The sequence below is a fragment of the Solanum pennellii genome, chromosome 4, assembly GCF_001406875.1.
Source record: "Solanum pennellii chromosome 4, SPENNV200".
Taxonomy (NCBI): Eukaryota; Viridiplantae; Streptophyta; class Magnoliopsida; order Solanales; family Solanaceae; genus Solanum; species Solanum pennellii.
Genome location: NC_028640.1, coordinates 1785252 through 1812254, shown reverse-complemented (window position 1 = coordinate 1812254; position 27003 = coordinate 1785252). Strand labels below are relative to the sequence as shown.

The 27003-nt window shown below is 32.2% G+C and overlaps 3 protein-coding genes across 4 annotated transcripts; 2 read left to right on the top strand and 1 right to left on the bottom strand.

Moving 5' to 3' along the window:
• The first annotated feature begins 696 nt into the window (after positions 1-696).
• LOC107018199 (protein VAC14 homolog) lies at positions 697-17590 on the top strand. 2 transcript variants are annotated; one of them, XM_015218617.2, is made up of 20 exons: positions 697-1106; positions 1267-1380; positions 1642-1761; positions 2942-3031; positions 3111-3230; positions 3608-3636; positions 3726-3868; positions 3968-4062; positions 7264-7350; positions 7508-7615; positions 7749-7840; positions 10158-10239; positions 11474-11539; positions 13345-13460; positions 13575-13695; positions 13916-14077; positions 14203-14331; positions 15458-15526; positions 16153-16437; positions 16940-17590. In XM_015218617.2, exons 1-20 carry the CDS (start codon positions 1011-1013, stop codon positions 16946-16948), a joined length of 2133 nt encoding a protein of 710 aa, XP_015074103.1. In that variant the 5' UTR covers positions 697-1010; the 3' UTR covers positions 16949-17590. The 2 variants fall into 2 exon arrangements, with proteins under 2 accessions (XP_015074103.1, XP_015074104.1); XM_015218618.2 differs by having other exon boundaries at positions 700-1106; positions 1696-1761.
• Positions 17591-21010: 3420 nt separating this feature from the next.
• Positions 21011-22201, top strand: LOC107016234 (probable calcium-binding protein CML25). Its single transcript, XM_015216725.2, has 2 exons — positions 21011-21494; positions 21601-22201. The coding sequence occupies exons 1-2, from the start codon at positions 21150-21152 to the stop codon at positions 21829-21831; spliced, it is 576 nt and encodes a 191-aa protein (XP_015072211.1). The 5' UTR covers positions 21011-21149; the 3' UTR covers positions 21832-22201.
• A 3631-nt stretch (positions 22202-25832) lies between these two features.
• On the bottom strand, positions 25833-26398 carry LOC107016235. Its single transcript, XM_015216726.2, has one exon. It carries the CDS (start codon positions 26304-26306, stop codon positions 26094-26096), a length of 213 nt encoding a protein of 70 aa, XP_015072212.1. The 5' UTR covers positions 26307-26398; the 3' UTR covers positions 25833-26093.
• Between the last annotated feature and the right edge of the window lie 605 nt (positions 26399-27003).

The following is a 27003-nucleotide window of genomic DNA, read 5'->3' as shown; positions in this document are numbered from 1 at the left end:
CATATAAATATTAATTACTGATTGACGATAAATTTTAGACTGGTTTAATTTTTTAATATTAGTAGTATTATTTATGAATATTTTAAATATATTTTTATTTTATTTAATATGATGATAATATATTGTTTAAACGGCGAAATGAGAAAATCATATGGTGATTCCAAGTTCTTTGAAATTGGGAATAATTATTATGTGTTATATTTCATTATTAAAATAAATAAAGTGTAGATATTTGAATTATCTAAATTTATATATGAACTTTACGCTAGTTAACTTTTTTATGACAAAGACTATCTTAATAACTAAATTTTTTTTTTTATGTATATAGGAAAATAAAAATCTCTCTTCAAGTTTAATATATTAATATTTGACTCATAAAAAATTACAATAATGATTTAACAATTGTTGGCTAGATAAACAAACAAGTACTATCATATATAATTAATCTTTTTTTTTAGATAATTTAATAAATCGATTTTATGAATTTTTTGGAAGTGGTATAATGAGAATACGCGTGGGCATTTATTTATTTATTTTCTGGTAAAAGATAACCATTTTATTTTTATTTTTTTGGTCAAAATTATTAATTAATCTGTGGAGTATGAATAAGTTTGAAATAAGAAAAAAATAAAATAAAAAAAAGATATCACGAAAAAGAAGACTTTTCCTATAATATTTTTTTCACCAAACAACACTCTCTGCAAAGCAAATAAATAATAATAAAATTACAATAAAATAAATAAGTAAAAAAATTTCAATCTTCCCTCTCGAGTCAATTTTGGTTTTAGGCCAAAATTTTTCTTCAATTTTTTAGATCTGTTTTACTTCAATTTTTCAGTGTTTACAGTCATATAGTTGTTTGAGTTTTTTCTTGTGTGTGTGTGTTTATGCACAAAAACGGTTTAGATTGATGTTTGTGTTGAAGCTTAGGGAAGATCAAATTTGATTACAAAATTGGGCGAAAAAGTGGGAATTTGTTTCATACAATTTAGGGTGTTTGAATTCTTGTTATGACTACTGCCGAAGCGTTATCTGTGATTCCAGCAGCTGTTCTTCGTAATTTATCGGATAAGCTGTACGAGAAGCGCAAGAATGCTGCTTTAGAGGTTTGTTTTAATGGGGTTTTGATGAATTTTTGTTTTTCGTCTTCATTTTTGGTGATTTGGGTTTGTTTTGGTTTTTCCAAAGCTGTGCTTTTTCACCTCTTGTTTTTGGGATTTGGGTTTTTTCAAAGTTGATATCTTGATGCTTATTGATTTTGTGTAGTTGGAAGGGATTGTTAAGCATTTGACATCTGCGGGTGACCATGACAAGATCACTGCCGTTATCAGTTTGTTGTCTCAGGAGTATACTTACTCACCTCAGGCTCATAACCGGAAAGTGAGTTTGAATTTCACTCTTTTATAGTGGTAGGCTTTGGTTTATTGGGAAATGATATCCATTATATTGTGAAAAAATGATTTCTAGTAAAAAAATAATTTCTTCGTGTTTCTCGTATGGATGTGGAAGTATTTTCTTTACAAATATCATAATTCTTACTCATATAACTTGATCAACGACATGTTTGTCAACCATTAGTAATACTGAATATCAGCAAACACTTTTCTTTTTGGTACCAACTTTATACCAAACCACACACAGGCAACTTTTTTCCAGAAAGCATTCTTCTCTAACAAACACACACCTGAGCTGCAGGGAGGATTGATAGGACTGGCTGCAGTAACTGTTGGTTTGACTTCAGATGCAGCACAACACCTTAAGGTAGGGTGTTTACCTCGTGATGAACTTTTTTTCCTATCAGTTCTCAATTTTGTGGAAATGCTCTATAAATTTCTTGTTTAGCTATGAGAAAGGGTGAGGTTATGCCCCAAGGCTTTGGTCTAGTGGTAAGAGCACAACGCGTGATGTCGAGTTAGGCACACATAATGGGTAGGTGGTCCATTAACCAACAAATTTTTGATTGTGTGCCATTGGCTCTCGAGAGTTTCTCGATAATCAAAGAATAAAACTGAGGGTGAGATTATATGTGCCTAAATCTGAATTTTAGGTTGGTGTTTTCAGAGAACATCATCTGCTGTTAGTAATTACTAGTAATAGATAAACCTTTGGACGAGAAGAGTGGTAAAATAAAACTGAGAACATGCATGTTGAAGCTTTACTAAGGTGAATATAGGGTCAGGTATCTTTAGCCTTAGTTTCAATTAGTTTTCCTTGATTGTAAGTTAGAGTACAGAGCAAGTATTTGGGAGAATGATATAGATGTGAGTTAGTGTGTGTATAACTTTGTCCATACTGGTAATTGACTGGATATCAGTGTTTGCATTATCATAGACTTGCTCCTCAAAGAAAAAGCAAATGGCATAAAGATGTAGGTTTGTCCACCATCTTATTACTCATATCTTTCTTTCACAGGGGTAATCCTGTTTATTCATTTTGAACAAAAGGGGAAGTTTCACTGTTTTCTTTTCATTCTCTACCTTTTATAAATTATGTTCCTATAAAGAAATCCTGTTTATTTGTTTTGTTCTAGAAATCTTCATCTCTTTACAATCGTAGTGCATTTATTCCGTGAATAGAGAACTAAGATTTTGTGCCTACTGTTGTTCTTACACTACTTCAGTGCCTGGACTAGGAAAGGCTTTAGTTTTAAGTCTTTTAAAGATAATAGAACTCCAAACTCGTTCCCGTGAGAGAGTGTATTCATTTTACTTTAGGGTTAACCTTTTACACTTAACAATTTACTTGTTGTTTCAAATACTTCTTCCTTGACATCATATGTAGCTTTTACCTTTACTTATCCAGAGAACAAGTAGCTTTATATATGGTTCCTTGAAAAGATTACTGATGTTGTTTCTGTGGCTGTTATTGTTATTTTGGGATGTTGAGGATTGTGCTATTTCCCCATTATGCAACTTACCTCTCATCTGGATTTGATGTCCAGCAAATTGTCCCGCCAGTCTTACACTCTTTTTCGCACCAAGACAGCAGAGTTCGTTATTATGCCTGTGAAGCTTTGTATAACATCGCAAAGGTGAGAAAGCTAACGGAGCCTGTACAACGCATGTATTTTTGATTCTTGTTGTCCGGATTTCATTTTTTCTACTTTGCAGGTTGTAAGAGGAGATTTCATCGTATTCTTCAATCAGATCTTTGATGCTTTGTGTAAGCTTGCGGCAGATTCAGATGCCAATGTGCAAAGTGCTGCTCATCTTTTAGATAGACTCGTGAAGGTAACACATCATTTCATTTGAAGGCATTGGTCAGAGAGGGAAGAGTATGCAAACATTTAAAAAATGATGTGTTGTTTAGATGATAATGAATTCCAGTTCGATACACTACAAGGAGGAGGATAGGAGGTGTTGCAGAGGAAAGGAGAGTCTAAAGATGAGGCTTGAGTATTTTTTTCATTGAGGAGTTCAAAATGGTGTAAATTTGCTAATTTAGGGTAGAAAAGTTGGGCGTCCTTTTCTTTTATTTCCTTTCCCCGATTCTTTTTACCGCCAGTGCTTTATGGAGAGCGGGGCAAATGAGTTGCTTTAATCAAAAGATATGCACAGTTTTGGTATTTTGACTTATAACATTGTGCTTAAACTTTTGTTGGATGCAGGATATCGTCACAGAGAGTGAGCAATTCAGGTGAGTTTGGGTTGTTGGAAACCAATATCTTCATGCTGGAACCGAAGTTTGATTTTTCCACTGAATTGGACATTTTGTTTCTTACACAGCATTGAAGAATTTATTCCTTTGCTGAGAGAACGAATGAATGTCCTCAATCCTCATGTCCGCCAATTTCTTGTTGGGTGGATCACAGTTTTAGACAGTGTTCCAGATATTGATATGCTCGGTTTTCTTCCTGATTTTCTTGATGGTAATTTCTTGTTTTTCAAAGTCAAAACCTTCTTATTACGCAACTCAATGTTCTAAATTTGTTAACTCATGTGATTTCTCTTGACTTGATGAAGTGCAGGATTATTTAATATGCTGAGTGATTCTAGCCATGAAATACGGCAACAGGCTGATTCTGCGCTTTCAGAGTTTTTGCAAGAGATTAAGAATTCTCCAGTAAGATCTATGTCATGTGTGGTGTGTTATATTTTTAATGCTCCCAAAGGAAAATAAAATTTTGAACTTGCAACTTTTTTCCTCTGCTAGTATTATTGAGGGTTGAGGCTCGGATGAAAGATATCTGAATATATGTTTGTCCCTCAACCTGCAACTTAAATTTACTAATTTTTGTTTAGTAATTTGTTTGGCTTTCCATTTGTATTTAAGACAGTTGTTCTTTGCTCTGCTTTTGTATCTCCATCCTTTTGGGTTAGTAAGATCCTTTTTTTTTTGACAAAAATCTTAAAGCGTTTTTGACTAGTTATTGTGCATGTGTATACCATATCAATATTGTTGAAGTGTGTAACCATCTCATCTAAAAACTTAAGCTAAGCTTTTAGATGAGATAGTCACACACTTTAATATGGTACCGGAGCAATATGGTATCAAAGCAGGCAGAGGTCATGAGATCAAATTTCACCGCTACCCAAATCAAAAAGAATTTCCACGTGCTTGGCCATGAAAAAAAATCAGGCCAGCACGTGAGGGGGCGTGTTGAGAATCTAACAGTTTAAACTTTTAGATGAGATGGTCACACACTTCAACAAATATAATAGAATTTGTAACAAAAATAAAAAAGTTTCTTCTTCATCTAAAAAAACAAAACAATAAAATACATTCTCACTGATATATATATATTTATATATTTGTATATGTGTATTTCTGAAGACATTTGTTCAAGTTATAAAATTGAAATTGAAATTGAAATGGCGTCATAACATAATCCTTGACCTCTCCCATGCATAAGGCAGAAAAGAGGAGTTTTTGACCAACTTCAGCTACACTATTGGTTATAGTAATGGAAGCAACTTCAGTCTTAGTAGCAGTATGAATATCATTTGTTAGGAAGTGTTTGTATGGTAAAAGGAGTAAGTCTAGTATTAGAATCTCTCAGGCCTCATCTGTTTGCACTTAATGCAGGTATTAACTCTAATCCTTCCGATCTCGGTCATTTAGTGCTTTTGTTTTTTTAGGTTTGAATTTTTTTTGGATGACTGTGGTGTTCGAGCCAGGTTTCGCGCACTTCGACTAATTCCACGGGATACATGCCACCTCCCACTAGCAATAGGTACTAGGTAACTCTATCTAGCAAAGCTAGGACAGATAGGAAGAAATAAGAATCACCTAGTGTTTTTTTGTCTCTGCTGGGAATTGAACCAAAAAGCTCATGGTTCTCAATCACTTCATTGACCTCTGGGCCACAATCTGAATGATTAGGTGTTGTAATAAGGGGCCTTGTAATAAAGTCTTAATATCATTAAGATGTCTATTCAAGGACTACTACAAATATGAGTTCACCAATCCCATCCATTATACCTCTACCTCCATTGTCCACAATTATCAACTGTCTATGCCACCGCCTATCATTATCAGCTAGCACCACCCACTACCCACAACCACCATCCTCAACCATAACCACCACCACTGTCAATCACTACAATATGTCACCATCATCAACCACTACTGCTAACAACCATCAACACTAGCTAACCACAACACCACATTAGCTAACAGCCCAACACCATAACCAATCGGCACCACAACCACACTGCTAGCCATCAACTCAACCAACCTCCATATAATTTTCTTAAAATATTTTGTTGATATCGTATTAGACTAATTTAGTATTTAATTTAATTTATATTTATTTTAAATGAAGAAGTTTTTTTTTTTGAGAAGGTAATAGTTGTGTATATTGACAAGCTTTATATACTTAGATGTTGCAAAAATTGTCTTAATTATATATCATTCATATCTTAATATAACATCTAAATAGTTAGTTGTGTAGTCATATTCAAACATCTAAATCTTAATCCACATCTTAATATTCAAATATTTATTCAGTTTCAAATGTCTCAATTTTAATACAAACAAATGAGACTTCAGTGTAGAACTAAATGGATCACAACTAATCTTTCAAACCAATGCGAGCCCAAATTTAACAACTCACCTGAAAGTTCTGGGGAAAGAGCTTTCCTCCTTTCGCAGGTAAATTTTTTTAAACTTTACAAGAGTAGCATACGACATACACTTAACGCCCCAAAAATGAAGCTGACTATTCACACAAACTGAATCTCTTATCTACACAAGAAAAAAAAAAGGAACAAACTAAAGAGGGCTTCTGATCCATAACAATGGATATTTGGCTCCTTCAAATAGTTCAATATCATGAATATGTTGCTAATATTACTCAATATTCTTCCAAAATATAGCACTTAATTGCCTAGCCACAATAAAATCACGCTCCCTGCATCATCGTCTATATAAAATATTGATGACCAATCTTGTACTTTGTCGAAACCACTAGCCAACCTGAGGTAGCCGAAAGAGCATAGCTAATACATCCTCCTTTTGCCAGTTCAGTTTGGAATTAGGTCTTAGGAGCTCTTATATTGTTATTGCTGCACTTGAGCCGGGGTCTTTCAGAAACAACCTCTCTATCTCCATGAGGTAGTGGTAAGATCTGTGTATATGCTACCCTCCCTAGGCCGATCTTGTGGGATTTCAATGGGTATGTTGTTGTACGAGCTCTGATATAGTTGTTTTCTTTTAAAAAAATATATATGTAGGGGAGAGGGAACGGGAAATGAGGGAGGGGATTGTAATGTGGTAATAGAACCCCCTTACCAATAAGGTGAAAGTTCAAGTAACCAACCAATAGAACTACTAGATCCCTCTAGCTCTAATATAGTTGACTCTATTGCATTTCTAATTATCTTAGCTCAAGATTTAGTTTTAAAATGGCAGGACAAGTTTTTATAGGACCGGATTATGTTAGAAAAAAGAGAGAAATTGAAGAGGTGTCATCAATGTATACCTTATTTGTCTAATTTCTGTCCTTCCATGTGTCCAAATAATGTGTCATTAAATATATCAGTCAAGAGTGACCATTCAGATACACTCAAATGAATTTGATTCATATGGAAGTACTTTTTACCACTCTATAATTCTCGGTATTTTGAGCACAAAAAAGAGAAGATTGGTTATTGTAGTGATTTGTGGAGAAATAATATGGTTCTTGAAGGAAAGATATGTCATCAGTATAACAAGGATGTTTTTGTCTATCAATATTGAGTTTGATGCTTTCAACTTTTATAATAATATATAGATTCTTTTTGTCCTTTGTTAGTTTCTAACTTGAAAAATGCTGCTCTTAAGTCTGTAGATTATGGCCGCATGGCTGAAATACTAGTGCAAAGGGCAGGCTCACAGGATGAATTTACTAGGCTGACTTCTATCACTTGGGTAAGTATGTTGATATGCATGTTGCTTGTGTACCATGTTATCCTGCTTTCTATTGACCGATATTGTGTCTCTTGGCTACGATATCTTCTGGTGTTAACTATATACTAGTGTTTTAATTTGTCAAATCTGTTTGAATAGATTATTTTGTGCCATGCAGATAAATGAATTTGTGAAACTTGGTGGAGATCAACTTGTCCCTTATTATGCTGATATTCTGGGAGCAATATTGCCTTGTATATCTGATAAAGAAGAGAAAATAAGAGTTGTAAGTGGAGATGGTCCCCTTTTCCTTTTATTGTATTTGTGTTTCCCCCCCTCTAGCGCTACCTTTCTTCGTTGTTTTTGCTTCTTTGTCTGTCACTCTCACTTTCCTATTCGTCTGTGCTTCTTCCTTTTAGGTTTCTCGTGAAACAAATGACGAACTTCGTGCAATTGAGGCTGATCCAGCTGAGGGTTTTGATGTAGGAGCAATCCTTTCTGTTGCTAGGAGGTATAAGTTACTTATTGAGGGATATTTGGATTTTGAAGATTTGAAGAAGTTGAAATGTCTGATAGTTGATAGTACAGTAGATAATCAATTAAAGAATTTACTAGTTTCATTAAATAATGGTAGATGGCTTTTTGTTGAAATATGATTTTTATAATAGCCAAATACTTCTGACTATAGAACTATGACCTTAATACTTAAATTTTTATGTTCTTTGTGTTTGTTAAGAAATGGACCTTTGGCCTAACTCAATCCCAAAACTGATTGCCCAATATTATACAAGGAGACAACAACCTTTTGCCTTGAACAATGTAGGACTTGACACCCTCCCTCACGCCCGGACTACTGTAGAATGGCTAATAACATGGGGGCTCAACATTGCAAAACCACATCAACAAGGATCAATGGATCCAGACCAGATACCATGTTAAGTTATGGACCTTAGGCCTATCTGGTAGGGTCTTTGATACGGATCTAGTTATGTGACACTGCAAGATGAAATCAAATGTTCTTATGCTACGACCTATTTGCTGGTTCGTTAAGAGAGATTTCTCGAGTTTAAGTACTCAAAAACTGGAATAGTTTTTTGCTTATCTTTCCATTGAATTCAAATTACTTTAAACACAACATTGGTGGAGTAACTACCCACCTAATAACAAGGAAATAACTTCCTACTACTACTAGAATGAGAAAGTGGAGTAATAACCTCCTATAAAGAAACAAGAAAACATAATTATTAGATAAGTTGAAGTATTCTACTTTTAATTTCTTTAAATTTTCTTTGGTAACCTAAAGGGGCGCTAACACTATATCAATCTTTAATGTTAGCTCATGAGAGGATGATTAGCCAATATCATATTAGGAAACCATAACTCAGTTCAGAAATTGACAAGCTCTGTTGGGATGTGGGCCATTTCTCTTCCCTGCCTTCCAACTAATTTCTAGCAAATAGGTTTATTTATTCTATTAGCTACTCTTCCTGATTCGGGTGTCAACTCATGTTGATCTCTTTTATTTTCCTGATACGGTAAAGGTTTCATTAAAGGAAGTACCAAAAAGGTACCCAAAAATCTTACAAGCTCTAGCATAGCTGTATCAGTAACATTCCCAAAACACCTAGAAATTCCATAAGCTGATCTAAGTTATCCACTATATCTCCCGCACCCTGCAAGTACAAATTTTCAGGACATGAATTCTTTGGTAAATCTAGGTAACTCCTTTGGTTCTCAAAGCATCTCTTATTTCTTTCCAACCAAATGGTCCAAGAGATCCAAAAAGGTATAGTATTTTAGATTGTCTTAAGATCTTTCTTGACTTTCTGAGATTGCCAACATTATCCTGCTAATGTCTTGTCCCTGTTTATTTCTATTGCCTATTGTTTGATCTTCATGAGGCAACCATTGGCATGTGTAAGATCAGAGGATGTGTAAGAGTTATGTTTCAAAAGCAATTACTTAGACTGGAAAGTAGAGAGTGTCCTTTTAGTTACAGGAGTTTGAACAGGTGTACTACATGGCTGATGAGAAAGACTTACTGGCTTTTCACTGCACATAGAAGTGGCAGATTCTCAGTGAACTCCTGCTATTGGAACCTAGACTCTGGAGCCTTCAACTTCCAGCAATGACTTGGAAACTGATTTAGGGAACTAAATCTCCTCAGACAAGAGCTTATCTTTTGGTGTTAGCTCATGGTGCATGTCCAAACAAATTTGCAAAAAGCAAATGCAGTGAAACAGATGTTTTTGTGTGGAAAAGAAATTGAGAGTAGCAAACGCTTATTTTTGCTTTGTACTGTAGCTGGATAATTGCCGAACCTGCTTTTGAATAAATTTGGGTGATATGGGTGATGCCAAATACTATTATGGAACTCTTGTGCCGCTGGATGGGATACATGTGTATGAATGAACCAAGGAACTTATGGAGAGAAACCTAGCTTGCGCGCGCTGGGTGGTATGGAAAGAGAGCAATCTGAGACACTTGACAGAATATACAGTTGTACATATTATTAAACATGTCGATGCCTAGATCTGGTAGCTCTCTGATGTAATTTTCACAATGCATGAAAATGCCAAAATGGTACAATTCATTTGTTCTATGCAACAGTGAACATGCTTCGGAAATGTTTACGACCCTTTTCTACTGCCTGTATACTTGGCTATCAATAAATTACATATAGGAAAAGCTTACCAATTTAATAATGTGATTGGCTTATTTATGAAAATCAAAACATAACAGAGTTTGTGATAAGAATAGTTATATCCAAGTAGCTATATGTTATAGTATTGCTTCTAGTTAACTTTCTGTCTCAATTTGTTTATCAGGCAGTTGTCTAGTGAATGGGAGGCGACACGTATTGAATCATTACATTGGATGTGGACCCTGCTTAATGGACATCGGTCTGAGGTGAAGACCTAAAATTTAATGACGGTCATCTTGTTTATTCTTTTGCACAATGAGAACACTCTCTCATGGGCTTACTGAATGGCATAGGAGTTGATATCTTAAACTACACTGCTTTCCAGTGGGGATGCAATACCATTATCTATTAATGCTGATTGCTGAGTATGGAGCCTGAGTTGCTAAAAGTACTAGCTCATGTGTTGTTGCTTGTTGGGATGCTTATTAAAGAACAAGGACACAAGGTTTTGAAAGTGTTATCTAAAAGAGAGGTCATGAATCATGTTTGAAACCTACAATTTGTGTGTTTCAAATTTGTATTTTTCATTTAGAAACTAATTGAATTTGTGTAGAAGAAGCAATGGGCTTTAGAAGGAGAGAAATATCAGTTCCTTGCTCTTTGTGGTTGTACTTGTCCCTTCTATCTCTCTGGAATGAGATGGAAGATCTAGGAAATGTGGTGCCAGTTTCTGCAATAATCTTTGAGCTATATTATACTCCTGTGACATGGTTATTCGTCTACAGCTGCAAATGCTTATTGAAGAAACAAGACATAAAGTTTTGAAAAGTGTTTTCTACAGGAGAGGTCATGAATCATGTTTGGAACATAGTTGTGTATTCCACAATTTGTATTTTTCATTTATTTCACAAAGCATGATGGGCTGGTACTTACAATCCATGGGCGTGTAACCATGTATTTTTTCATCTAGTAACTAATTGAATCTGTGTAAAACAAGCAAAGGGCTTTAAAAGGAGAGAAGTCTCAGTTCCTTGCTCTTTGTGGTTTTCCCTTCTCTCTCTCGGATGAGATGGAGGATCTGGGATATGAGGTGCTAGTTTCTTCAATAAACTTAGAGCCTTATTATACTCCTGTGACATGGTTATTCCTCTACAGCTGCATCACCTAATGTTCTGCTGCATCATAGTTGCATTTGATGTTTTGTCATATTCTGTTCTATCAAAATAAAGCTCATTATTCATGCTACTATAGTTGTATTTTCAGGTAAAATCATGCATAAAAATGGATTTACTATTATTAGGACAAGTTTTTTGCATTATATTTAGGTGTATATATTACAAATTCGATTCAACTTTCACAAGTAGTATCATATATTCGGTATCGGAATAAGTTCATTGATAACACTCAGATAATGAAAAATATCTTATTGTCAGTATTTTTTATGACTTCTAAAATTTGATCTGGTAAGTGAATGTTCATGTTTCCAATTTTTCGAAACAGGTCTTGGTTTTTCTGAATGATGTCTTTGACACTCTCCTAAGGGCGCTATCAGATCCCTCCGATGAGGTATCTCTTATTGCTTTTATTCTTTTTCATTGAGTTTGTCATGCTGGTTTGCTTTGCTAGATCTATCCATTGTTCTAGCTTCTGATGGACAAGTGATAATAGCCAATACGACTTTTCTGGTAGCATTATGGTTGTGTTTTCCAGGCATGTGCTGACTTTCAAAAGTTCACTTAGGTTTTTGTGCATTAGCTGTGGCCTCTGTTTTGTTCCCCTAGTGTAGTTTCTTGGCAAATTTTGGCCGTAATTCATCCTTCCCTTCACACTTAGTACCCGTGATTCTTTTTGGCACCCCCTTCTTGATTCTTCTGGAAATTTTACAGCTCTACATGACTCCTTCATTCTTGTTTCCAGATCATCCTTAACCTAATTATCAATCAGTTGAAAAAAAAGAAGAATAAGAATTAAAATCTTACCTCACATTAATCATTTTTTTAATCCATTGTACTATTTTAAGGCTGGCAAATATTTGCTGCTTGAATGATTTCTAAAAGTGCTCTAAACTGCATACATGATATTTGATATTTCCTGAATTCATTGCCACAAATATTCTCTTGTTTTGGAGGATGAATGCGAAAAGTTTATTCTAGACTCTTATTACCTTACTAGTTTTTGGATACGCGCGATGCACATGTACTATATCTCAAGGAGTAAAAGTTTATTTAAAATTTGTGTTTGAGATATAAAATAGAAGAGTAAGTCGATGATGGATATTATTTTTCCTTATTGATGATGAATGTTAAATCCTATATAACTAACTCAGTAAAAGATGAAATTGCCCCTCAATCATCCGTCAGCTATTCAACTTATAATTTGTTCTAGTTTTATAATTCCATCATTTTAGTTTTACTAATTATCATACTACCTTTTTAGTTTCAGTGCGAGCATATGACTCTTGAAAATCTAAAAGTTTTGGAGGATAGAACATATAAGTAGGCAACAAATATTCCACGAGCTTCAAATGAACAGACCAAACCCCACTTCGTGGGATTTCACAGGGTATGCTTCAGATGAACAGAAAATCAAAGTTCCATGAAAATCATAAAAAGACTATTGAAAGATGACGTATACACTGAGTTTAAAAAATAGTTACAAAATCAATTTATTTATTCCCACCGCCCCATTTTATATGAAAGTATTAATGATTGGGGAGTCAGCCGATTTTTCTTTGACTATAATTTTCTCAAACTTATTTGAATTATTTTAAATCATTGACAATGTTGACTTGTAGTTCGTGTAACTTTCAAGAATATACCCGAATTCATAGTACTCTCATGCTAATTCTTCCAAAGAATTAATTAAAATTAAAAAGGAAAAGCAAAACAAAACTAATTTCATGAAAGAAAAAATGATTAGAAAATTTCTAGTAACAGAAATATCTGAAAGGGAGACACTTGATGGTTTATTACTCATATATAATAGTAGCTCGATCATCAAAGAACATAGGCAAGGAACTTAGAAAGGCTTAGTTTTTTGAAACCAACTTAATAGCTGTAAATACAAGTAAACAAAGAGACCAAAATAGGAAATGTCTTTTTGGTATCATTAACATGACTGAACATTATCCTATATCAAGGTATTTATGTTCCCTTCGCGTTGTTTGGGCTTGAGACTTCCATGTTGGAGTTCAAAACGTCTTGTCAGCGAAAGCAAGGGGTTTGCTTTTTGGGTCTAGCTCGTTGCACCGGGCTTGCCTAGTGTGGGTTACCTCTCCTATGTGGTCGAGCTATTGATTTTAGAGGGTGCTTCCTGCTATTTTTGATTGTTCTGAGTCTTCTTTGAATTCTCTTCCATAAATTCTCTTCCAGGTAGTGCTCTTGGTTCTTGAGGTGCACGCATGCATAGCTGAAGATCCGCAACACTTCCGGCAGCTAGTTGTTTTCCTTGTTCACAGCTTTCAGCATGATCACTCACTCCTGGAGAAGTAAATGCTATATTCTTTTTTCGTTTCTTTGGGAAAAATTTATTGGTATGCTTTTGTTGTTTGGTTTATTGAAGATTTCTCTGCTGGTATCTTAGCTATCCTAATCTCTTTCAGACGTGGGGCTTTGATAATTCGACGGCTATGTGTGCTTCTAAATGCTGAAAGAGTTTACCGTGAACTGTCCACAATACTTGAAGGAGAATCAGATTTGGACTTTGCTTCTGTGATGGTTCAGGTTTTACTTATATCTTATTTATCAAGATAATATCACTCTTCCGTATATACAGAGTGAAAGTGCGATGATATAGAGCTCAGACTTTGTTTTTTTAATTAATTTCATGTGATCACAGAACTCTCAAGCTTGGTTTTGATATATTGTCATTGGGGCTCATATTCAATGTATGGTGCTTAATGTAGTCTTTGCTGTACGCTGAGTGTGCTGGTGTTTGTTTCAGGCTTTAAACTTGATTTTGCTTACTTCACCTGAGCTGTCTGACCTTCGGGAGGATCTTAAACAGTCACTGGTCAAAGATTCTGGGAGAGACTTGTTGCTTTCTTTGTACGCATCTTGGTGCCATTCGCCAATGGCAATGATAAGCCTCTGCCTGTTAGCTCAGGTAAGCCTTACATCCTGCAAGTTTTAAGGCATTCCTCATTCCTCATTCCTCATGCCTGTAGCAACTATCAAGCATTTGTTACTGTTTTTTCACAGTGAATATAATGAGCTCTGTCTTTGTTACAGTCATACCAGCATGCAAGTTCTGTTATTCAGTCTTTGGTTGAAGAAGATATCAATGTGAAGTTCTTAGTGCAACTACATAAGTTGATCCACCTTCTGGAGACTCCAACCTTTGCTTACCTTAGGCTTCAGGTGTTTTGAATTTCTCCTTTTATTGATGTGAAACCTAGAATTTTGAATTTATTTTATCATTTATGGTTCTTTATGATCCAGAAAATAAACATATGAATGTTCGTAATTCCTTTTGCGCTGGAGTTCTCCCGGAAAAGGGAATCTAGTACCAGAGAAACCTGAGTGTCTCATAACTTCTAAGAATATATGCTTATCTTTTAAGCGGTAGATTGAAGGAAAAGGAAATACATATTCTTTTTAGAGTAGATCATTCAATTTTTGGTCGTGAAAGCTCTGTTCTTTTCTTATAACCGACCCAACCTAGTTGATTGAAGTGTAACTGTTAGTTGTTTGTAAAAGCGGTCTTCTTTGCATTTAGCGTCTTTTGTGTAGTGTGCAAACAAGGCTTGTGAAGAAATTGCTGCTCCAATTTCCATTTGCATACATGTTAAGAAGGGAAACCAGATTGGAATTTAGAAGCTCAATGCATTACTACCAAACTATCTCGACAATCTGCTTTACTGCACCAATGAGAGAAATCCTGTATGAAATTCTGACATCGCTGTTAACAGACTTCAAATTGATGACCTGCCAATGGGCAGAAATAAATATTAAGGTTGGGTGTTGTGTGGTGGTGGTAATGTTATATAGTTGAATGTTATATGCATTGGTTTCGATGATTTGTTCCACAGTTGGGATTTTCATTGTGCCTTTTATGAATTGCCAGCTTTTCCGTGTCTTTTTGAGGAGGCTGCAAACTCATAATTGCTTGTCTTGATACCCTATACTGATTTCTTTTTGTAAGAGGGACATGCATTTTACCTACAAATTGTTGCTGCATTTCTATTTGAAGTCCCTTTCCTCTAGTCATTCGTTGGTGCTCAAAGAACTCTTGGTACTAACTGCAAATATCAGGGTTGCTAAGATTAACTCTTCATATAATATCTTTTTCGATTGCTGTTGATTTATTCGACAAATTGGATTATTTTTGTTTATGTATTTATTTTTAAAAAACATCTATTGTATTCTGCTTTTTACCTGTTTTATGAAGTTGGTGGTGTTATGATGTACAAGCAATTTTATTGGGTTTCTCTCTTTTTCACGAACAAGTTCTTTTAGGAGTATCTTAGTGGCTCTATTCTTGCAGCTTCTTGAACCTGGAAGATACATATGGTTATTAAAAGCATTATATGGTCTGCTGATGCTGTTGCCGCAGGTATGTTATGGATTATTTTCTCCATTGGTAACTTAAGTTGAAGGTTATTGCTATCAACCGCATATCATTTCTGATGCACGCCAGGAAAAGTTTGCAGTTGTGCATTTGCTTGTGCAAGTTGAGTTTCTGTTGAATCATATGTTTAAGAGTACTGACAAAAGCAATCACCGGGTTGCATTAGTTGTTCAATCCATTTATTACTATTATATCCTAAGAGTTAGTATGTCATGGTTATTATTTCCAGCTTATACTTGAAATAATCTTTCGTGAGTTGTTTCCCTTTTTTTTTAATTACAATTTTGGTGTTAGGACTTAGGCTCAAATTGGAAAAACCTTGATCATTCGACCGATACCTGCTACCTACCATCAACAAGGTACTGGGTAACGCCGCATCTCCACTTACCAAGGCTGAGGCAAATTGGAAAAAACGCCTATTGTCATTTCTCTCTACTGGGATTTGCTCATTAGTTGGTTTTTATGTTAGTAACATAGTGAATTACTGAACTCTTTACAAGAGTTTATCTAATTTTTTTTTCCTGATTATCTCACTCTTATATGCACCACTTATATGTATTAAGCTGCACATCAAGTTTGCTGATGTAGATATTCTTTATCAATTCATGTAGCAAAGTGCAGCCTTCAAGATTCTTCGTACTCGGTTGAAAACTGTTCCTTCATACTCTTTCAAGGAAGAGAAAGTTGCACGAACATCGTCTGGGATTCCATTTTTCAACGGCGGAGGTGGATTACAAATCTCTGAGGATGGCAACCCAAATGAGAGTTCACATGATATGCATAACGGAATAAACTTTAGTTCTAGGCTGAAGCATTTTAAGCAAATTCAGCAGCAGCATCGTTTGCACCTAAAGTCAGAGACTCAATCACGATTTAGTTCTGCTTCATCAATGAAGGTTTGTGTGCTTCATAGTGTCTACTTATTTTGCTGATAATATTTTGGTTGCATATTGCACTCTGATACTTGTCCACGAGTTAAATACCTGAGGCTAGAAATATCCTATATGTTAAGGTAGTTAATTATTTCCACCGTGATAACTGCTTGTCTCTCTATCTGGGTTGAGTATGGCTGGGTTGAGTATGGAGAAAAAGAGTTCTTGGACTTTTGGGTTGTGCTTTTTATGTGTCAAAGACAAATGATGGATATATTGGTGTGGGTTTGCATTCGCGATAGAACTGCTCCTCTACCCTTTTCCCAACTTAAATACTAAACTTTAAGTTTGAGTCCATGATGTGCCTTAACTCACACATCACATACTTGTGATTCTTTCACCACTGAGCCGAAGCTCTGAGACCCATATACTCTATTATATTGATCATTGAATAAACCTTCCTTTCTTTCCTAAACTTTGCTCTTTGAGTGCGTTAGAATCTTAGCTTGAACCTATCTTAATTCAGGAGTTATGAAGACCAGAGGAATCAAACAATCTGTCGCAGCAACAGACTTGAACGGACCACCTTCTTCAAGCGTATGGCGTAGAGCCCCAGTACAGTTGCAACTTTGATTGTTTACTTTTGCTCCTAATCAAGGTTTCTTATACAGCAATCTTGATTTGCTTTCTTATTCTTTTTTTGGAAAGCATAGTCAAGCTCCGCTAAGTTGTATATTGTATATCTAGTTATTTGTTTTGTCAAAATTCATTGAGTTGGAAAAAGTGGAGAAAGGGATATTACTTTTAGCTTGGATATTCCAAAGCTATTTTAAAAAGTTTTTGAAAGATATTAGAAGGTAAAATTAGCCATGTGGTTATGTTATTTTTTGTTGAAGGGGAACCTTGGAATAACATTGGAAGTTGTCTCTGTGTGAGACATGTAGGTTACTGGTTCGAGCCGTGAATTGACTATCTACATCACACCCCACCCTTCTGGGATGTGGCTCTTCCTCCTCGAACCTTGCGTAAATGCGGAATACTTTGGGCAAGGCAAAGTGGTAGATGCATAGGAGATAAAAAGTTCCCTTTTATACATGAGTCTTCTTCTGTTAGACAGAGAGATTCAGTTTTGTGTATTATGAAAACTATATCCTTTATCCCATTCTTATTACTTTGATTTGAATAATTCTCAAAGCTTGAGTTTTGTGATATTTCCAATGTTTTCTTTGAAATAGTGTTGTTAATCTTTTCGATAAATCTTTGGCTCAAGGAAAAAATAATTCAAAGCAAGTCGAAAACTAATTAATCATCTACGACTACTATTACCAAAAAGTCATCCTAATTCATGTCGTCCATGATGCACTCGGTAATTTGAAACTGCGTCATGTAGTTGCGAAGCCACTATATTTTAGGGGGTTTATTCGAACTTCCTTCGGTGAAAAATCATATTATTTTTATTTGGTTAAAATAATTTTATAGGTATATATAGTAGATGTTGAATCTCCTTCGACTTCTTCGTGTGTCCATTTCTACAGATTTCGAAACTCCTTATTAAAAATTCTGGCTCCGGGTGTCATATATTGTTTAATCACCTTTTCCCAATATTTTTTCGACTTCTTCAACATCTCATGAAATTATTCATAGTCAATTTCTCATACCTCCACACTGAAGTGTTCATGCATTTCTTCTTCACATGTTCGAATCATTTTAGTCATGTTTCTTGCTTCTTATCCTGCATCGAGGTCATTTCCATCGGATAACTTCATTCATAATCTTATTATTCCTGATATGACCACAAATTCATAGCAATCAAATGTACTAAATTGTAACCCATGTATGTCCAGTCATAAGCTTTTGTCTATTTATTTGAACTCCATGGTGGTTTTTGGAATTTCAAACAAATTTAGCTTTTGATAGGTTTGTTGATTTTGGTTTAGTTTCTTGAAAAATGATCTCTATAGTTGGATTTGGTATTGAATAAGCTCAACATATATACATGAATTGTTGTGACTAGTGAGTGCTACCCTAGGATTTTTTTCACAAGATAGACATAATTTAGTTTCTATAATAACCTTCTCTTCAATAGGATCCTTAAGTCTCTTTGATAACTCAAACCTTTTTAATCTTTAAGATGAAGTACATCTTTCTATGGTCAGTGACGGATTTAGAATTTTAAAATGATGTATGCTTGCTCCATTATGTTTAGCTCAAAATAGTAAAAATATGATAAATTTTTGATGAATTAGTAGTATTTAATCGATCATTAGTCTTTTGATTATTTTAACATTAATATTCTGATATATGTAGCATTAATCAGAGCTTCAATGCGTCCTCGTGATTACCATTTGAAAGGAGTAATTTTCCATTCAATGCATACATTTGATGGTCCATCATGATCACCATTTGGAAGGAATAATTATAGTCCCTAACCATAAAGTGATTTTGCAATAAGCTATAGTTTTTTTTTAAAAAAAACATTATATCAAGCTTAGATACTTATTTAAGTTTTTTTATGAATTGTATATTTGTTGAATATAATTTTATATTCTATATACAAGTCATAAAAACAATGGAGGTTGATCAATCAATTTGTTATTTTTCATTTATTTAATAATGAACAGACTCAACTATGAAGTTTTAAGCTAAGGCTTATATATGTCATTCGTCATAAGTTTGGTTCATTTATGTGATTTTTATCTGAGAAAAGAATTATTCATATCATTTTTTTTTTGGTTAATAAACAATAATTTTGATTTAGCAAAACCATTTTTGCATGTGGTCAATTATGATTCGGTCATGAAATCAATTAAATCACTTTTTAAAAGGTTAAAGGCTCAAATATGTAACAGAACTTTAAAAAATGGCTCATCAATGCAATATGTTAAAAGTTTGGCTTACGTATATCATTTCAATTAACAAAATAATAACATATATGAGACTTTTCTTAAACGAAAATGACATAGATAGACTAAACATTTAACAGGTGTCCTGAATCTTTTTTTCTTCTTCAAAAGTCGATGATATATTTAAGCCTTTTATATTCATAGAAAATTGACCTGATAGGAATAATTTATTTGAATCAGCATATATCAAATATCAAATAGAAAAAAGAATCCAAATCTTTGTTATTTATATATATATTAATTTTTTTGTTGGAAGATATATTCAAAAATGTTTGCTAGGCTATATCCACCATGTATATTTGTAGATATCCTTTTAAACTCAAGATTTAGTAGGTTCTCTTACCTAATGTGCACCTAATGCAATAGGCACATCACAAATCTTCTTATTCATATTATTTGAGAACTAATATATACAAATCAAATATAAAAAATAAAAATAAATTTATTAAATGATAGATAATATTAATAGATTAACTATAATTTTATAATTGAAATTTGACGATGAATAGCGTGCATTATATTCAAATATTATCCCTACTTTGTGTAGGTTCATATTCTCTAATCCCGTATTTTAAGGTAACAAATGAAAATTCATGATCCTTTACGATCTTTTTTCTTTTTAAGTAAACCAGTCTAAATTGCACTAGTAAATAAACACAAAAATCTAAATAACTTTTTAATTTATTCGGTTAAATTTGCAGAATCTACTTATTTTAAACTTCAAATAACTTTAAATTTGTTTAGTCAAATTTGATGAACATTTATGATCCTTTACAACTAACTTTTTTAAAAAGTGTATAGCAAATTGATTTTTCTAAAATGAACTTTTTATAAGCAAATCAATCTAAATTGTATCAGTAAATATGCACATTAAAGTCTAAATAACTTTTAAATAAAATTTGATCAAACTTTTAGAAACATGATTATATCAAAAAATATTTTTTTTATCATAAATATATTTTAAAAGTGCTTTTGAAAATGTTTAAGTTTGTATTTAACTAATTAGTTGGTGTATCCTACCTAAATTAACTACTATAAAATCATTAAGTCCAAATTGGAAAAAACTTATACAAGTTTCAGTCTAAATTACTTTTGGTAAACAACACATTAAAAGTCTTAGATTAATTTCTTAATCTGGTCAAACTTCCAAAACTTACTTATTTTTAAAAAAAGTATTTATTTTTTTTAATTGTAGTCCAAAGTAAATTTTAGAAAACTACTTTTAAAGAGTTATAATTTGTTTTTAATTAAGCAATTTGAGAAACATTCCTTCTAATACTAGAGCATCAATTCACCAAGACAAAAATTAATTTGAGAGGAATCCTATTTTTTCCTTTTCTGAAAAATAACTTATACTATAATTATAAATATTTATTTTTAATCTTCTAGAAGTTTGGTCAAACATGTGGAGTTAATGTATTCAACATAAATAGTAAATCACTATAAAAATCATTAGCTATTAAAATAGTAAGTATAATCCAAAAATATAAATATTTTCCTTAAAATAGTTTATAAATATTCCACTTGTCCTTAGCCTTTTCAAAATCACAACTAATCCATAAAAATCAGTCCTTAACGTGCATGCACGTAATAATAAAATTTTCTTAATTTACCTCAAAAAAAAAAAAAACCAACAAAATCTCAATTTCTATTCCTTAAATATCTCAAAAAAAGAAACAAAAAAAAATTTGAATTATTCTTTAAACAAGATCCTTAATTATCTCTTTCTAATCTCTATCTAATCTTCTTACCAAAAAATATAATCACAATTTCTATTAAGATTTTCTAGTTTCATTCGTTCATTCATCGATTTGTTGAGTTTAGCTTGACGATATGGGGTTGAAATCTTTGTTCAAAATCAAGAAAAAAGATGTCCCTAGTGGAAACCCATTCGTTGTCAACGATAATCCAATGCCTGTGAATTTATCGAGGGTATCCTCGATAGATTCACGTGCAAGGATCGAGGAGGAACTAGAACAAGTGTTCAAGAAATTCGACGTGAATGGTGATGGAAAGATATGTTCATCGGAATTAGGGTCCATCATGGCTAGCCTCGGGAACCACGCCACGGAGGAGGAGTTGGTCAACATGATACGTGAAGTGGATTCGGATGGGGATGGGTTCATTGACTTGCAAGAATTTATCGAGCTTAATACTAAGGATATCGATTCTAATGAGGTATATGTTTATTTTTAAAAAATATTTTATCGTATTATTATTATTATTATCAAATTATTTAAAATAGGTCAAACTTAAATTTTTACGTTTTTATTTTATTTTTAAGGTACTTGAGAGCCTTAAGGATGCATTTTCGGTGTTCGATATGGATAAGAATGGGTCCATCTCCGCCGAGGAGTTGCTAACCGTTCTCCAAAGCCTTGGAGAGGATTGCAACTTGGCGGAGTGTCGAAAAATGATTAGTGGTGTTGATTGTGATGGTGATGGGATGATCAATTTCGAGGAGTTTAAGATTATGATGGCAAAAGGTTCTCGATTTGATGTAAAAGGATGCTAGGATTGTGTAAATTTGATTAGGTAATTTTATGTGTTTTTTTAATTTCGTGTGTTTGAATCGAGAAGTAGAATTTTAAACTCTATATAGAAAAAAGAAAGAAAGGATAAAGGAGGATGAATAGTTGTTCTCAAGGTCGGAAAATTGCTAATTTCAATGAAATTCGTGATTGACTAGTCAAATCTTGAATGTTCGTCGAAAATTAGCAATTTTTTGATAGTGTCTCTTTTATTTTTAATTTATTGTTTTTAGATTTTTTTATATGTAGTACTTGTGAGCAAATGGAATTTAGAGGATTTAAAGAATTGTTAGTAAATTACTGAAATTCCATTTTATGAATATTATTGTGTTTGATGGTAATTGGAGAGATATATACATGGTTTTAAATTTTCGTTTTCATATTGACATTTCTGATTATTTTCAATTGGTAAAAACATTTATGAGATTCCATTTTTATTTCTTTTCTTTTTTTTCCTCAGTTAATTGTGGCTATGTATTTAGACTCATTTACTAAGGTTACATATGAAAATGGTCCCAAAGCTTTCTAAAAGAAACACATTAAATAGTTCCTTATATATAATTGCAATATTATACAATTCCCATCCATTTTTAATTGTCATGTTACGTTTTTCGAAAGTTAAATTTAGATTATATTAATTCGATATTTTAAACAAAAAAATTAGATATAAAAAACTATACAAAAGATACTATTAATTACAATTTTTTACATATCAATATAATAAAAAAAACGCATCATGAAATATTAAACAATATTTTTAAGAGTAATAAATGATAAATTTCAATGCAAATAACTTTTGAGCAGATCAATATAACTTAATATTTATCATCTTAATTTATCTAAATTAAGTTCAAACCGCTCATGTATCACTTTTTTTTCTTTTTTTTTCCAATTTTATTCGAATTATGAACCCCATGTCTAAAAGAAAGTCAACTTATGAGCATATACATAATACTTCAAGATGTGAATCAAGAAGCTTGAAAGAAAATATACAGCGCCCAACATACACATTTTATATAACTAATAAATTGTTTTGCAATAAATGTATATATCCTATATACATTATTATTATTATATATACAATATGTTATATATATATATACTATGAATCATGTATCCATCTTGTTTTATATATATAAAAATGTGTAAACATATATTAACCTTATATTACGTGCATAACAATGTATAAAAATATGTATAGTGACAGAAAAACTTACTACGATTTCAGATGCAATTGTCATTGAAAACTAAATCCTAAATTTTATGAAATGATCTCAAATTTTGTGAAGTAATTTGTAACGAATTTTAATGAAAAATAAATGAATCATACAAATAAAATTTGAAGAAATATAAGTATTTAATTAATAAATCAATGCAGGTATAATTCTGTCCTCCCTTGATTCTTCGCTCATAAGATATTTATCCATTATTCGAGGATCGTTTTTGACATATTTCTTAACTTAAAATGATTTGGACTTGATTTACCTAGTATTTCTCAAACTAGTACTATTTGGGCTTGATGGACATAATTATAGGGTCATTGGCGTATTTCTCAAATTAAGATTGATTTAGATTTGATCTATTTATGAATATTCAATTACTTTAATTTGTGGAATATTTGAGATCTTGATCTTTAAAAATACCCAAGAGTGTATGGGATATTTTAGATGCATTTTAAGAGAATTTTATACACTTTATATAGGCGTAAACTATGGTTTAAGATTGAATAACCTCCAAAAATCCTAAGTTGAACACGTCTTGTAGATTCCCACAAAATTATAATTTCAATGTCTACAAGCTTATTAAAATATTTCGTATAAGTCTAAACAACACTCATTTCAAATCTCTCGCAAAAATCAAATTCTAAATACTTTTAGTAACGAATACAAAATTGGATTACCACCTATAAAATATATAATCTAACTAAATTGAGGAATTAGTTAGAGTTTAGTTACACTATCCTTTTGATATGATCTAGTCTACTCTAATGAATCCTTGTTAGCTCATATTTTTTGCCATTTGAATAGTCATACTATCTAACAAAAGCTTATAGCGTTTTGAATATTTACCGATATTAGTTGTACAGTACTTTCTCTGTCTCTGTTTAGTTGTTAATTTTAGAAAAAGCAAGCGTATTAAGAAAACAATAATTAACATAGTCAAGTCCTTATTACATATGGTTTCAAAAGGATGAATTAAAACTTTTTATAAATTTTCAAGAAGTTTAACTGAGGGTATAATAGGAAAAAATTGTCTTTTCTTGATTTATCAAAATGGACAAGTAAATATGCACATCTAAAAGAGAAAATATGGACAAGTAAATAGGGACAGAGGGAGTATGATGGCGGGAACTTAAATTGCTTTTATTCTTAATATAGCATTTTGCCATAAAATTTTGAAAAAAGTGTCTGAAAAATATTTTAACTTAAGTCGAAATTGTTGTGACGACACCAAATTTAATGAGTGCAAAATTCAATATTGTTACAACAATTTTAATCGAATATATTTCAGACCTTTTTTCCAAAAAAAATTTATATTTATTAATATTAGTTGTCGTGAGATGATAGGGACTTAAAATGTTTTCATTCTTAATTAAAACATAATCTTCATAAATGAATCTTTATAACAATACATTCAAATTTAGTCGACTTCAATAATTAAGAACGTTTTCTTTATTTGTAATGTATAACCAACTAGCCGTTTAATCATGATTAATTTTATATTTATGATTTATAAAAACTTTAATTTTGTGACCCCTTGACAATGAGTTGGCTCAACCACACCCCAAAAAAAATAAAAGAGAAATTTTTATTTTATTTTATTTTTTAAAAAAATGTGGAAAGAACCTCATACATTAGATTTTTTGAATTCCATCCCCACCAATTTCCAAATTTCAAAAGTTGAAAATTAAAAATAACGTTTCTCCCATTCAACATTCTTTTCACCAATGAATATTTTGTCTCTAATATTCAAAATTTGAAAGATGAATTTTAGTTTGAATATTTGGTCTTCTTCTATACTCTCTAGTCTCTAGTATTCAAATTTAAAAGGTCATTATTCGTTAAACAATGCCTTTAAGTCTTAACAACTGAGAACATCATATCTTTCTTCGTTCTCACTTGTATTATTATATTAAATAGCAATAAGAACCTGAAAGATATTTTAATTTTGATCAAATTTGTTGTTGCGATACTAAATTTTCATAAGGATCTATTACTTTCTTAGACTATTTGATACCGTATTTTAAAAATATATATTTGCACACATGAATTTATAAATAATAATGTTTCCACGTGGACACATATATATACCTTTAAAATACACTATTAAATAGTTCAAGGGTAAAAAAAACACTATTAAATAGTTAAAAGAGTAATAGATCTTCATGAAAATTTAGTATCACCATAGCAAATTCGACCAAAATTGAAATATTTTTCAGACACTCATCTTCGAAGTTAAACAATGAAAACATCTTAATCATTAGATCCATAAAACTACAATCATCCTTGACATTTTTTCAAGTTAACTCTAATTAATTTAAAACGATATCCTAATAATTTCTTGTTACAAGCCAACATTATTTTGCCTACAAAAAAGAAAATATATCGAAATCATTTTAGAGGCATCAATACTTTATAACAATTGGAATATAAGAAATCATTTTAGAGGCATCAATACTGTATAAAAATTGGAATATAAAATTGAAAAGAGTTTCTTATATACACTTTGAGAAATTTTATACCAACAAATTACATTTTTTTTATTTAGATAATAATTTATTTTATTTTATTTTCAATATTATATATAGTTTAAAAAGAAATAATTATTGACTATTATATGATTTAACAAAAATATGTGCACAAAGCAAGCAAAGAAACAAGTAGTCATAGAATGACTTTCAAATTTGAGTCATCACTATATAAATTTGAGTCATCACTATTTATATGAATTCAGATTAATCGAATCAAGTAATACCAAAATCTTCTTTTAACTTTAAAACAAAATTTTCAATATAAATTCAAATTAATCGAGTCATCAAAACACACCAATTAAATTACGAAACATTAATCTATTACTGCAAAATCTGAAAACAGAGAAACAGGGGATCTGCATCTCTGTATATATACAAATCTATAGCAGAAGAAAAAAACTATTGACTTCTCGAGATTCGAGATTTCTGATTAAAGGTGGATGAATCGTAATCATTTCATCACGACCTTCGATTTAGCGGAAATTAAAAGTAAAATTAACTTCCAACCGAAATAGGCCTATGAGCTAATCCAAGCGGCGATCTGGATCGTTGCTGCTGCTGTTTTCCGGTGAACTCCGGTTGTTGCAGAGCTGGATACTTAATTTTCTCCATTTCTTGTCTTATTTTTCGAACTTGACTATGAATTATAACAACTCCATCTTCCAAATTGTTATTATTATTGATGATTTTGCCTTGTTTCTGCTCCATTTCTGATAATAACAGAAATATAAAAAAACACTTGTAATTTTGGGCACAAAATTTGTGTTTTTTGTGTGTTTAGTTGGGACATTCATAAGGTATGGGGATTGTATTTATAGGTAGAAAAAGATTGGTGAAAATGACATGGTTGGTTAATAGTTTGTTCACGAGTCTCTATTTTTTCTAGATTTTTCTAATGAAAAATAAATTTTCTTTTTTTCTTTTTTTTAGTTTTACAATCGATGTCCGAAGATCATATTAGAGCTCTGATAAAATTCGGATCGTACTATGCAGGATCTATTTGGAATGGCGCTTCCACTAAGATTTTCTTCATATTCAGAGCTCAAACCTGAGACTTTTAATTAAGGGTAAAACAGTTTCAGCAGTGCACCACAACCCACGTTGATTATTGTTTAAATTATTAATATTATTATGTACTCTTTCGTTTTAATGTATTTGTCCTATTTATATTTTAATAACAAAAATAAATATAAATTTTTAAAAATTTGGACAAAAAAGGTGTGTATTTAATAATGTGAAAGGGAAATTGTGTTTTTTGAAATTAATAATGCAAGATGGCTCCTTTTGGTGAACCGTATCTATGCCGAGATCTATATCAGGTTGTTTTGCCGAAAATGCCCTTAATGTTTTAGAAAATTTCTAAATTTCCCACTAAAAGAAAACGAAATATTACTTTTTTTTAAAA

What these genes read in the sequence shown, in the direction of transcription:
- LOC107018199 (XM_015218617.2), top strand. Translation starts at nt 1,011, where the DNA reads ATGACTACTGCCGAAGCGTTATCTGTGATTCCAGCAGCTGTTCTTCGT. An exon ending in ATCCTTTCTGTTGCTAGGAG is followed by an intron (nt 7,841 to 10,157) that starts GTATAAGTTACT and finishes TTTGTTTATCAG; the next exon opens with GCAGTTGTCTAGTGAATGGG. An exon ending in TTAATGGACATCGGTCTGAG is followed by an intron (nt 10,240 to 11,473) that starts GTGAAGACCTAA and finishes TTTTCGAAACAG; the next exon opens with GTCTTGGTTTTTCTGAATGA.
- LOC107016234 (XM_015216725.2), top strand. Translation starts at nt 21,150, where the DNA reads ATGGGGTTGAAATCTTTGTTCAAAATCAAGAAAAAAGATGTCCCTAGT. An exon ending in AGGATATCGATTCTAATGAG is followed by an intron (nt 21,495 to 21,600) that starts GTATATGTTTAT and finishes TTTATTTTTAAG; the next exon opens with GTACTTGAGAGCCTTAAGGA.
- LOC107016235 (XM_015216726.2), bottom strand. Translation starts at nt 26,306, where the DNA reads ATGGAGCAGAAACAAGGCAAAATCATCAATAATAATAACAATTTGGAA.